This window comes from Labrus mixtus, chromosome 3, assembly GCF_963584025.1.
Source record: "Labrus mixtus chromosome 3, fLabMix1.1, whole genome shotgun sequence".
In the NCBI taxonomy this organism is placed as follows: domain Eukaryota; kingdom Metazoa; phylum Chordata; class Actinopteri; order Labriformes; family Labridae; genus Labrus; species Labrus mixtus.
This window is the reverse complement of record NC_083614.1, coordinates 5,271,583-5,284,344: the sequence shown is the minus strand read 5'-3', so window position 1 is coordinate 5,284,344 and position 12,762 is coordinate 5,271,583. Positions and strand designations below refer to the sequence as shown.

The 12,762-nt window shown below is 40.3% G+C and overlaps 1 protein-coding gene across 1 annotated transcript in view; it reads right to left on the bottom strand.

Annotated features, from left to right (window-relative positions):
- The window catches only part of scfd2 (sec1 family domain containing 2), a 140,049-nt gene that overhangs the window by 112,543 nt on the left and 14,744 nt on the right, over nucleotides 1-12,762 (bottom strand). The window contains exons 3-4 of the mRNA XM_061028996.1: nucleotides 11,979-12,106; nucleotides 1,558-1,733 (exon numbers count right to left, since the gene is read on the bottom strand). Of these exons, the coding sequence (XP_060884979.1) occupies nucleotides 1,558-1,733; nucleotides 11,979-12,106 (304 nt within the window). The remainder of the gene's footprint in view (nucleotides 1-1,557; nucleotides 1,734-11,978; nucleotides 12,107-12,762) is intronic.

Below are 12,762 nucleotides of genomic sequence, written 5' to 3'. Positions count from 1 at the left end.
TCCTGAAATATCTGGAGATATCTGCATAAAGCTGATGTAGGCATGTTCTGACTGGATATTAGTTTTTTTTCTGTTTCTACACCAGACTCGCCTTCTGACCTTTCCACAGCGAAACACACCAGTCCTCTTCCACCTCTGAACTGGAACGCCTCCAAACAACATCGTGGAAATCTGGCATTTCTGCAGTATTTACTGGATTCAAATGTTTTCCTTACAAACACAACTGAGCTTGTTTATGATGGAGGGGAATCTGCATTTTTTCCAGTCTCTGTCAGTTTAACACAACATTCTGACCTCCGTCGAGTGAACCACAAACACCCACTTACCTGCTGAGCATCGGTAATAAATATTTACCCAAACGGAAAGATGTGAGGGAGTAATTACAGAGTTAACTACAAATTGCCAGTAAATTTGTTGTTTTTCTACCTGAAGGAGAATTCCTGTTCTTATAAAACATGGGCACTTTTTGTTTTTGGTATAAATGTACAAAAAGCAAAAAAAAAGTTTGGACTTGCTCCAGTTGACTGCAGCTGCCAAACAACGTTAGTGTCCGCAATTTTATCCTTTAGTGTAAATCAATCTTGTGAATTACAGACTCTTAACGTTCTTATTTGTGTCACTGATGGGTTCATGTTGTTAAAAAAGAAACTGTCAACTTTATGAAACTAATTAACATGGAAAATGAGCTTCACTCATGTGTAAAGATCTCTTTTTAATAAGAAACAGATGTCAAGTTTTCGCCCTTTTTTAGCCACCAAACTTCATTGACATTCAGAGTGATTTTACATCACAGAACAACAAAGTGATTGGTTTACCACTAACTCAATCGGTTCGTTTTCTTGTATTATTATGTTGCACTGAACCTGAACCTAACATTTAAAACCCAAAGTCATACTACAATAATAACAAACTGCCTCGTTAAGGCAGCTAGAACTCCCAAGTTCTTGTAGTTAAACTTGTGTTTTTTTTTTAATGGGGTCTGGTGTCTTTTGAGAAAGTGATGCATCAGCATTTCTGGTTTAAAAAAAAGCATCTTAATATTTAACAAATAAGTTTGACAGTTCATGGATCATTTCAGTAATGTTGCCAGGTACTTAGAATAACAGTACGAGCATGTCTTAAACAAAGAACTATGATTTTAATAGTAAATTAATTCAGGGACACTTGCTCCAAGTATTACTTTGCAACCATTGTAGCACAATGTGCAGCTTGTGGCTGAAGCAATCTTAGAGGAATAAAAAAAATGATATACCGACTCATCAATATGAATCCAAAAATATATATATTTCAAAGGGATTTCAGGTTTTAAATAAATAGAATTCTTAAACCTGTGAAGAACAAAATGTGCACATATGTGCATTAAGTTTTTTGAGCTTTATTCTTAAATACGATCAAAGCAATAGAGTTCTGTGGTTAAACTCTAAAATGTTTCGGTGTCAGTCTTGCTGTCCGGGCAGGTAACACATATTTGAATTGTTGGATATTAAAAGTAGACATGTCACTTGTCATCGCCTGCAGAACATATGGAAATTTAGTTTGAGGAAGTTGAGTACGAACCTGCAGCAGCAGCCTCTCGAAGGCCAGGCAGGCGTCCCAGCGGGGCAGGTGGGGGTGGCGCAGTGTCTGCGCTGTAGCCAGGCCCAGCTGGAGCACCCCACAGTGACTCTCTAGCGCCCCCCAGCTGCTCCGGAACAGCTGGACGTAGGAGCACAGCTGTTCGGGGGTCACACGGCCTGAGAAGAGGGAAAAAGATAGTGTAAATATCTTGATGGGTCACAAATTCATCCATCAATATGTAAGTATCTAAAATGACATGATGCAGTATTTTGTTTATAAGCCAAAAAAGCATTCTTGACTGTTAGCCTTTAACGGTCTTTTATTGTGTTTTATGTTACAAACAAATACAGGTGTTAAAGGTTGCAGGACACACACACATATCATCTCAGCTCGTGACGGGAAAAACTGAGTGTAGAAACAGAATAAACAGACACCCTTTACCAAGCATAACAGCATTTTTAATAAAGATCACACACTCAGCTCAGGGCAGAGGGGAGGAACTGATACCATAACAGACAACAATATTATCTCAATGAGCAAAACGTCCACCAGCTGGGAGACACACAGAGCTGTTCAGAAGTGTGTGTGTGTGTGTGTGTGTGTGTGTGTGTGTGTGTGTGTGTGTGTGTGTGTGTGTGTGTGTGTGTGTGTGTGTGTGTGTGTGTGTGTGTGTGTGCCAGTCAGAGAGAAATACTCATGTGTGCATCCTCCAGGTAGAGAGGTACTGTCAGAGTATTAAGTGAAGTGTTTACACACGATTGTCTTTTCTTTCTGCAAGACTGCAAAATTAATCGCAATTTCATCGTTGGCACAATATGAGCATTTGCAAAAAACTCATCACAGGAGTCTTATTTTGCATAGATTTTAAATATTGTATGGGAACATGGGCATATTAACTGTACTTTCACACCATTTTGATTCCATCAAACGAAGCTTAAGCTAGCCATCAGCTACTCTTAAATTGGTTAAATGGTGTCAATTTATTGGTGAAACATATTGCAAAAAGGTATAATGAGAACATGAAAAAACAAACAGGGGATACCCACTCAAACTGTGACTTTTACCTAAAACTGTAGGCACTCTTTAATATATATGTATTTAGCGTACTTCATATTGTATCGACAGTATAGAGCAATGTCAACGAACATTGCATATTTGGACCTTACGTCTCTGTGGTGCAACCAAACAATGACACGACTTCAATTAAAAACTGGTTTCATTTCAGGGATCAGTGTGAACTTAACGCCCTGATTCAAGACAGAACAGACACAGAGCTGCTGCAACAGGTCACAGGTGTATATTATGCACTGTAACACTAGTGTTGAAAGATATATGTGATGAGATAAATACATGTTGGGTGACTGTATACTTAAGAGATGGAAGGTTTGGAGTATTTACAATAAATACAAACTGTTTTCTGAATAAAGCCGTGTCTCAGAAATCAATCTGTCTCTTTGTTGGACACATTTGAGTGAAAAAGTCTTACGGCATTCATTCTCTATATGTGTATTTATGTTTTATAAAAACCTAACCTGAGCCAGACCAATCAACAATAAGAGGAAGAAATACTCCATCAGTGAAGGATGAGTCGTATGCTGTCATTTTTTTACCTAGATTAGACCACTTTACTGGAATTGGAATAAGTACTCAACTCAGTATGTGGAAGCATTGAAAGCTGAACATCCCAAAATGTTCTCTAAATATTGAAAAAGGCCGCAGAAAGGGACTATAGACTCCCAGTCTCTTTAGGACCCTCTGCCTCCTACCAGCCCTCCTGTGAAGATTCACAAAGACACAGGAAGGACGGTGTAAAGGGTGTAAGGTCGGGGGATCGACAGGGTGTGCAGGGTGGCCTGAAGGTACGAGGGGCTGTGTCAGGGGCTGGGATCGAGGGGGGGGGCACACATTAACTCCCCATAAAGCCTTCTTCTTCATGTTGATGTTCTGAACCAGCACCAGATGTGGGAGTATTTCCTGTTGGACTACATGGCCAGTGTTTTCTTTAGTGAGGCCAAACACAAAAGTAGAGGAGAAACAGAGAAGCAGGATAGAACAATGGAGCAAAAATCTCCACAATACAAGGTAAAACGTTGCCGCCCACAACCAATAAAACCAGAAAAATGTTTAAAATTTTAAGACTGAGTGACTAAAATTTCAAATTATTTGGAAAAGGTTAGAGGTTAGAGGGAATCATCCAGTGAAGTTTGTAAAGACTCGTTATGTGTGTCATCTACAAATTGTACAAGAAAAGTAGAGAAAGTCCACAAAAAGGAGCTACGTTTCTTTGCTGAAATTAGGTCTTTTTTTTAGGTAAATGCTCCAGTCCAGACATATTAAAAAATCCTGAAAAGCTCTATTGTGAACATATCGAGCCATAAAACCCTGGCAGTGTAACCTGGGTTCACAGAGCTCGATGTGCCAACCATAATTCAGCACAGAACCAGGAAACACGTCCAAGGCAAGAGCCAAGCATAATTCAATCCGAGAATAGGCAACCTAAGAATGGTGCACTGTTGGCCAAATACATCAGACTTTACAGCCCGGGTAGATCACAAGAGAGCGAGTGAGAAAATGTAAAAATGTTGGAAAAAGAACACAAGAGGAGAAAGCCACACAAAAGCCTGTTCTCCATTACACAATCAAACAACCACTGGCCGAGCTGCAGCGCTTATCTCTGTCACTATACTTCCCTCCAAACACTTCTGTGATTCCTCCAGCATCTTGTTTCCAGATGCAGAAAGTCTGAGGAGACGATCTGTCAGCTGAGCTTCAGTTTCAAACTGGACTCTTTTTGCAGCCAGGAAAAAGTTCTTATTTTAAGCCTGCGATAAATAAGACCTCACCTGTTACAAGATATTGTTCTTTTGTCTCATAATAGTTGCTCCATGTCTCATATAATATTTGATAAATAACTTGTTGTTAGCCATATAATACACAACATTCTGGTTCTGTCATTTTTATTAGGTGATAACACAAGAAGGTTAAACATATTTTCATGAGCTAAGGCTGAATATAAAAAAGGACAGATTATTGGATTTAAAGGTAAGGCAGAAGTGCCTTTAGCCTGCTTTCTTTCTAATGGCCAACAGGGGGAATCAAACTGAGGACCAAACGAAACAAACCATGAGGAGAATACTGAGCTACTTCTCACTTGTTTTTATTCCCTCGGTTAATGTTTCCCTAAGGATTGTTTGGTCTTAATTTCTAGTTTTATGTCTTCATCAAAGAGAATGACTTTCATTTTCAAAATGTTGCCAATCTCTGCTACAAAACCAATGTGTGACATTAAAGAGGCTACACCCATTTCTTTTACACAAACAGTGATCACAGATTCCTGTTTACAACATGTGTCTCAGTGAATCAGGCGATGGGAGCAGAGAGTTATAATAATGAAATGCATAATAACATCGGCATTCCTGTTAAGTTCACCGTTGATGTACAGCCCAACTAAATTTACCGCAGAGTCACCTAAGCTGGCTGTAGAAACCTGAACCTGTTGGCCACTTGAATACTCTTTGGAGGTATATTTATTACAACAGCATCCATAAAACAAATCACATTTTCAGTCCTGTGCTATAAACATTCTGAGCTTTCTGCCCATTTCTGCCTGATGTGCAGGAGTGGCAACTGAGGCCCGGGGTTACGATCAAAGTCCTGAACAATGCAGAAAAGGAGGCAGGGGCCAACAATGATTTAGTCCAGTTACTGGAAGATGACTTGCATTGGAGGTGCAGAGGGTTACTCGGGGGCTAAGTGATGTCTGATGTCAGCTCGGTGCTGAGCAGTGGCCTGCCCCCAGCAGCTGGACGGACTCATAAGTAATTCTGCATGGACGGGGGGGACACAGGAAGACTGGGAGACTTTTTATTTATGCACCCTGAGAGAAGGGAAGTCCTGGAAGTTTTTATTTGTGGATGCATGTTGGAGCCCCCTTTTAAGACTTTACTGTGCAGGAGAGAAGAGCTAAAGGGCAGCTACACAGACACATGAATCAGAACTGCTTTGGTGTCTGAAGACAAGTTTTTATTAGATTGAAACATGTGTCAAAAATAGACATAATCTTTATAGTATTTATAAGCCTTGTGAAAAGTTTCATTGTCACTAAATCTGATTTGAATGTGGAAATGTCCTGGCGTTCATGCGGTTTGTTTTGTAGCATATTTTAAAGGGATAATGAGAGGGATTTGTTGGTTGGGGTTTGTAAACACAAACCCCACCTCTGCTTCCTCTTGGATTAGTGCTAATGATCTAGCACCTGGTTGCTACGTTTTTACAGGGTCCCATCATCACACCCTGATGGCTGTTATTGGCCGGGGGGGGCTACACTCCCACTGAGCAAAGGTTGATGCCAAGAAAAGTCCCAAACACAGCAAATTGAGAAAATCAAGGCGGAGGGCAAAATCTCTGCAAATACACAAGCCACCACACTTAATCATGAATCGTAAGTGATGATTGAGAAGGATTATTCTTGCAGGAGTGTGTACATCTTTTTTTAAGGATAATCCATTTTATTCCACCTCTGAAAGAAGAGTCCTTAGGCAGCACTGTTTTGAGCTCCATGGTAACATGCTCATAAGGACTTTGCTGACATGCTGATGCTTTGCCATTTGTCATTTTTATGCATATTACAAAAAAACACAACAAGAACAGACAAACATCCAAAACACTTGACTCAGACATGTACAAAACCAGATGGAAAGTAAATCAAAATTGCTTTATAGCTGCCAGTCATACAGTAGGCTACACCTGAAAGCTTTATGCATGATATTATGTTCTAGACCAACGTCAATGCGGACCGTAACATGGAAGTTGGTCTGGCAGCTGGAAAGGTGTCAGGGCACTTCCTGAGTACTGTTGAGTTGCCCTTGAGCAAGGCACCTAACCCCTCAACCGCTCTGGTGCGCTCCCTGTGTAGCAGTGTGTAGCAGCCCCACTCTGACATCACTAATGCATGTCCACAGGTCCTGTTTTTACATGTGTGTGAGAAACATGTCTCTCAATAACAGTGTAAAAAACAGAATTTCCCCTCAGGGATTAATAAAGTATATACAATAAAATAAAAAACAACATCTGAAGTCTCTGAGAAGAAGTCTGAAGTGAGAGCAAGGTGAGTTTTCAAATTATGGCAGTCTTGTCCCAGAAGGCAAGAATGGGTTGCCAGGTTTCCTATTGCAAAGAATTTTAGGGTCATAAGAATATATAATTGTTTTGCTGTATTTGAAATATTTGGACCTAGAACTGCAATGACTCATCATTGTACCCACATTTATATGATTGAAGCACCAGCTAGTGACAACAACCTGTGTGAGAGTTTCTTATGTTATATGTTCATCTTATGTTTCCCTTCAGTCTTACATGATCCAACTGAAACACATTAATATTGTTGTCATTGCTTTTGCTGTTATTATTGTGGTTTTCACGTTGTAATGAATGGCCGTACTTTATGCTCTATGAGAAGGTATTTTATTTCATTTGTCGAGGTGTAAACTTCTATAACCTCGTCCGAACAAATTAGAGAAAAATATATTCATTAGCAAGATGGAAAGAAGCCAAAAAATCAATTACCAGATGGAATGAAAAGACTTTTTCCCCTTTGACAAATGATGATTGTCATTAAACTATGATTAAAAAAAGGAGGGACGATGGCTTTAAATATGAATACTTCTTGTAATATCACACATGTCAAAAACCTCATTGCCTCAAATAATGAAAGTAATCAGCCTCACTCCTCTCTGCTGTTTGAAGAAGAGAGGCCCTGTCAACACTTCTCATTTACACTGCAGTACCAGCGCATGGAATATATACACAAACTGAGTAACCTTGTGACGCACACACACACACACACACACACACACACACACACACACACACACACACACACACACACACACACACACACACACACACACACACACACACACACACACACACACACACACACACACACACACACACACACACACACACACACACACACACACACACACACACACACACACGTAGATGAACAGATAAACGCATGTTTCAGGACGATGAAACCAAAGATGTCTTACTAATTCCCCGCTAAGAGCAAAAACACCCAAGATAAACACTGGACTCTGCAGCATAACCACATACATATCCACACAAACACACACACAAGCGCACACAAATACACACACAAACACACACACACACACACCACAGCGAGGGAATTTCATCATCTCATTGTGCTGTGAAAAAACCTGATGGGTCATACTCAGGCTCTGAGAAATGGATTATTTTTTCTGTCTCTCTCTGGATGATCTTATCCTGTTGAGATGAAAAGAAGCCAAGTTGGACCGAAAAGTCTGTGTGTGTGTGTGTGTGTGTGTGTGTGTGTGTGTGTGTGTGTGTGTGTGTGTGAGAATTCAGAGTCTGCAGTGTCCTGATAGAATATTTTCTCCCCTGATCTGCATAAACCTTCCACGGTGAGAACGTGTTGGAGTGTGAGTGGACACTTCTCGTCTCCTGCAGAGTGAGTGGGCACTCAGAGAGAGCAGATAGGTATTAAAGCTAAGCGTTTTTGTGTTTCGGGGGGTTTAGCACGGTCTCATATGAGCAGAGTCTTGGGGGATTGAGGACTCTGCCGGTGGTGCTGGTGTGGGCAGGATGGGAACCGATGTGGGGGGTTCCGCAGGGAGCTCATGGGGGCTTCATGGGATCTGGTCTTCTGCCAGTCAGGGTATAAAGGTTCAGTGTGTGAGGGGTTTCACAGTGCCCCCTTCTCTCTCCCCCCCCCCCCCCCCCCCCCACTTCTCTCTTACTCACTCTCTCAGGAAAGACGTGAAGTCAACAGACTGTCAGCGAGCAAGCGGGAGCAAGTTTTTCAGAGGAATTCAGATATTTTTAACATTCTTCTTACAGTTTTAGGGTCAGAGTGGGTGTTTGTTTGCTTTGGTCCGAAACATGGACCAACTTTGTTACATGCATAATTACCTCAAGTTTGGTCTGTGTTCATACTGGGACATTAACAAATCTGTGATGCACGAGGAAAAGTTCTCTAATTACTAAATAAATAATTTCTTGTGGGATATGTCCCTGAAACCAAGTTTAGTTGACTCCTGCCTGGCTGTGGCTGCTCAACTGCTCACTACACAGATTGATGTTGGCTCTGGTCATCGCTTTGTATAGAGTTTGCATTTTTCAACTGTAGGCACATTTCTGTGTTTTTAAAAGTTGTGAGATAATATAGTCATTCAACTAAACCTCTATGAGCACCTGCACCTCCTCACAACAAGTCCACATCTGTCCAATAGTAATCATGCTGCTGTTGTGGTAGTAAAAGGCTAACAATCCTACCCATAATGCACTGCATGAATGGCTATGGTGGCTGCTTTAATTGAAAAAAAAAGTGCAATGCTTCATGCAGTGCAGATTTCAAGATATTAAATCAATAACAATAAAAAAGAAGTAAGGCTGCTTGGAACAGGCTAAATATCTGTCAATGCAGCGAGCACATTTTACTTGTTGTGTGTCTCACTCACTAAATCAACAAATTTACTTTCCCTGAATAACTTGAAATAAGATGTTTATCTGGACCTGTCAGGAAAGTGTGTCTTATATAAGGGCATGAGATTATTTTAATTAGAATTTAACCAAATATCCTGACTTAGAGCTGAGTTTTTGCCGTTTTGACCTCTTAAGTAAAGAACTTGGATGATGTTTTTTACAAGAAATCACACTTACATGATTCTCTTCAACCAGACTTCATTGACTGAACCAGTATTTTTACTTCTCAGGAAACAGGAGTTGCTGGTGTACCGTGGCCTTGATAAGGTAGCTTGATTGTGTTATTGTGTGTTACTGTGCTGGATCTGAACTAAACGTTTGGAACAGCAAAGTCACACAACAAACGAACTGATGGATCTAGCTGAAGATCGGCAGTTGTGTCTATGGAGTCTGGTTGTCTTGAGGAGTGTGGTTACGGCTGTTTCTGGTGGGGAAAAAGGAAATCTAACCAGGGTTCCCACTCTCTTTTCAAGAGAACATTTTCAAGGACATTTTCAGCGTTGATCGAGCTGGTATGATTGTGCCACACCAATATTAAGTGAAGTCTTTAACAAGGCTAATCACACCCACTGTGAGGTACCGCTTCAAAGGTTAAACATTTAATATCATGTTATGGTCCGTTATTTACCCTTAACAACGCAGTTTTGAATTTGAAGAGACAATGCTAGCAAAGTTGAAGGTTAGCCAGTATTCGGCCCGTGTTTGGTTCACAGAGTTGGGTAACTATTCATTGTGCAAATTAACCTTTTTTTTTTTCACGTGACACAGTTATCCTTTCCAATCTGCAGTTTATAAATATTGCCAATTGGCATTAATCAAACATATGAAATAATTGTATTTCACTATCACTTTCATAGCAGAACACAGCCCAAGAAAGACCGACTAGAGAGAGAAATTCAGAGCAAGTTAGCACGTCATCAATAACATTAACTAACTACTGATGATGTGCTGACCTCAAACTGAGGAGAAAACTCAAGTCTACCTGATAGTTTTCACCACAATTTACTCTCATGGTGTTTTTTTCTCTTTTTGTGAAGGATCTTTTCACTCCATCCTCTCAACTAAATTGTAAATAAATATCGGCTTTTGACACGAGGTGGGGGGGAGGCGGAGCCATTACATTATCTATAGACTTCCATAGATACTTTTATTAACCTTGTGGCGGTGAAAATGTCCAACTCTGTAGGAGAGTGTTGGAATAATTTTCCACACGTGATTTTCCAGGACATTTTACTTTTTCTGTCATTTTCCAGGTCTTTTCCAGTACTGGAAAATTAGTCAATTGTTTTCCAGGTTTTCCAGGACGAGCACGAACGGGTCTATCTCTGCAGGGATTCATTCTATAATGTTGTCAGACTCTTTGAATAACAATCACAGCCTGTCGGTGACAAAACAAATTTTAGTGGACATACCTTTGACACATTTGCCTGCAGTGATTGATTTGCAACCATCACAGCCCATCTTGCTGCTGCCAGCCAAAACTTTCTACTGCATCCTTTCCCATTTGTGTTATCTTTCAATGCACCTTCTTAATATTTTATTGCTTTTATCGCTATCAATCATTCCCCCTAAATCTGCAGCTTGATTCCTCTTTGTTTGTTCAGACAAATCCACGATGTAGCAGCCATCCAGGATTTGAAGGACGGCCGTTTAGCACAAAAGTGTGAAAGGAAACCACCATGTGTTTGCAGATGGTTGGCAGAGTGTGAGTGGGGAGTTTGGTGTGTATGTGTGTATGTGTGTGTGGGTGACCTCTTACATATTACAACCTGCCTGTTACGAGCGACGAGACCTTCTTTACCTCATAGATTATAGGAGCTGAGGGACCACACTGCCCCTCCCTTTTTTAAAACCCCCTCTTTCTGCCAGATGCTAACCTGCATATTAGCCCTGTGTGTGTGTGTGTGTGTGTGTGTGTGTGTGTGTGTTACTGTGAGTGTAGGACATCCATTACCTATGTGAGTCAGAGGGTAGTGTAGAGGTGAACTTGCAGGAGGGCACTGTATAACTTGTACATGTAATGACTTTATTTTTTGCCTACACATATTTTTACCCCTCGCTGCAGCCCCCTTTTGCTTCATTAGCAAAGAACAAAAGTTTTTCAAAAGCAGCGTGTGTGCGAGGGAGCATGTGTGTGTGTGTGTGTGTGTGTGTGTGTGTGTGTGTGAGTGTGTGTCATCGAGCCAACATGTGGTTCAGATTTCCTCTGCGGCCACATGGGCAAATACACGGCAAAGGCAGAGGAGATGCATGTCAGTAGGAGGCGCTATGGTTCTGCTCCAAATCTCTGCACACCTCTCTCCAAGAATATTTATCTTTGTTTGAGATGCTTTTACTTTTTTTATTTTATTTTTTTAACACTTTTTATTTGATAGTTTTGAAGAAAAACAACATAAAGTGTCAGAATGAGCATATATACATTTGTATATGGTTTGTATAGATGATCTACATATAAGTGCATCATCTCTACAGGCATGGATAAATATTTCTGTTAGCTCATTCTACGACAGAGAAGAGTGAGCAAAAAGGAAAGGAAAAATAAAAATGAAAGAATAAAATAAAATAAAAAGAGAGCAAAAGAACAACAGAGCATATTAACTTAAAAAAAAATAAAAAAATAATAATAATAATAATAAAAAAATTAAAAATTAAAAATTAAAAATTAAAAATTAAAAATAAAATTAAAAATTAAAAATTAAAAACAAAATACAAATAAAAAGTGGGCCTTGGATTATTCTACTCTAATAGTATTTATTTATCTATTTTTGTCTATGTGTTCTTCACCATGAGATGCTTTGACTTGATTTGAATGTTAATCAGTTGTTATTTTCAGTAGGCATGTTTTTTTATTTCATGTGGGAAAAGATGTCTTTTGACTGTCTGTTTCTTACCCATGCTCATCTTAATTGGAAGCTTCTCCTTACTGGCTGCTTCCACTAGTTGCCGTCGGACCTCCATCACTCCCTCTTTGTGTTTATTGGTCAGCATGGCCTCCCATAGTGATTGTGCTGCAGACGACCTGGTGGGGAAAAACAATCAAACAGCACATTTAGTCTTGGGAAATTAAAAGAAAAAAAACAACAACACTTTAGCCAAGGTTGTACAGTGATTTCAGCTCCAACAATCTGTTTCTGCTCCTGTTGTTTCTTCAGAGCCTGCAGGACTCTGAGTATAAACAAAACAAAAAAAAAAAAAACGACACAGACGTGATTGAGTGCTCGTCTCGGAGCCTGCTGGTCGGGGAAGCGGTGGACTCCCCAGTGGGAGCCCTCACAGGAAAAAGCAGAAATTAGCGACGGGAACATCAGGAATGTTTTTCGATTCCACCTCAAACGTCTGTATGACAAAAACAACTCCTCTGGTCTCGTCCTTTACAACCTATCAAGAGTCTGGACACCGAGGCTCCTCCTGATACCATCTCAGGGTTCATCTCAGTCCCCTCAGTCCCTTGTCTCATTATCTGTGAGGTTACAAAACACAACTGATCCACATCTCTGATGGGAGACTGGAGGACGAGGCATGTGTGTGAGACTGTTTCCATCTGTTAGGACGAGGGGAACCAGCTTCAAGTCTTTCACTGGGAGAATAAAAATGTATCACAGAGGATGCTTCACAGAGAGTGACACTTTATCTTATAAAACGACTCCTACATCTGAATTCAAGCTCAAACTATTA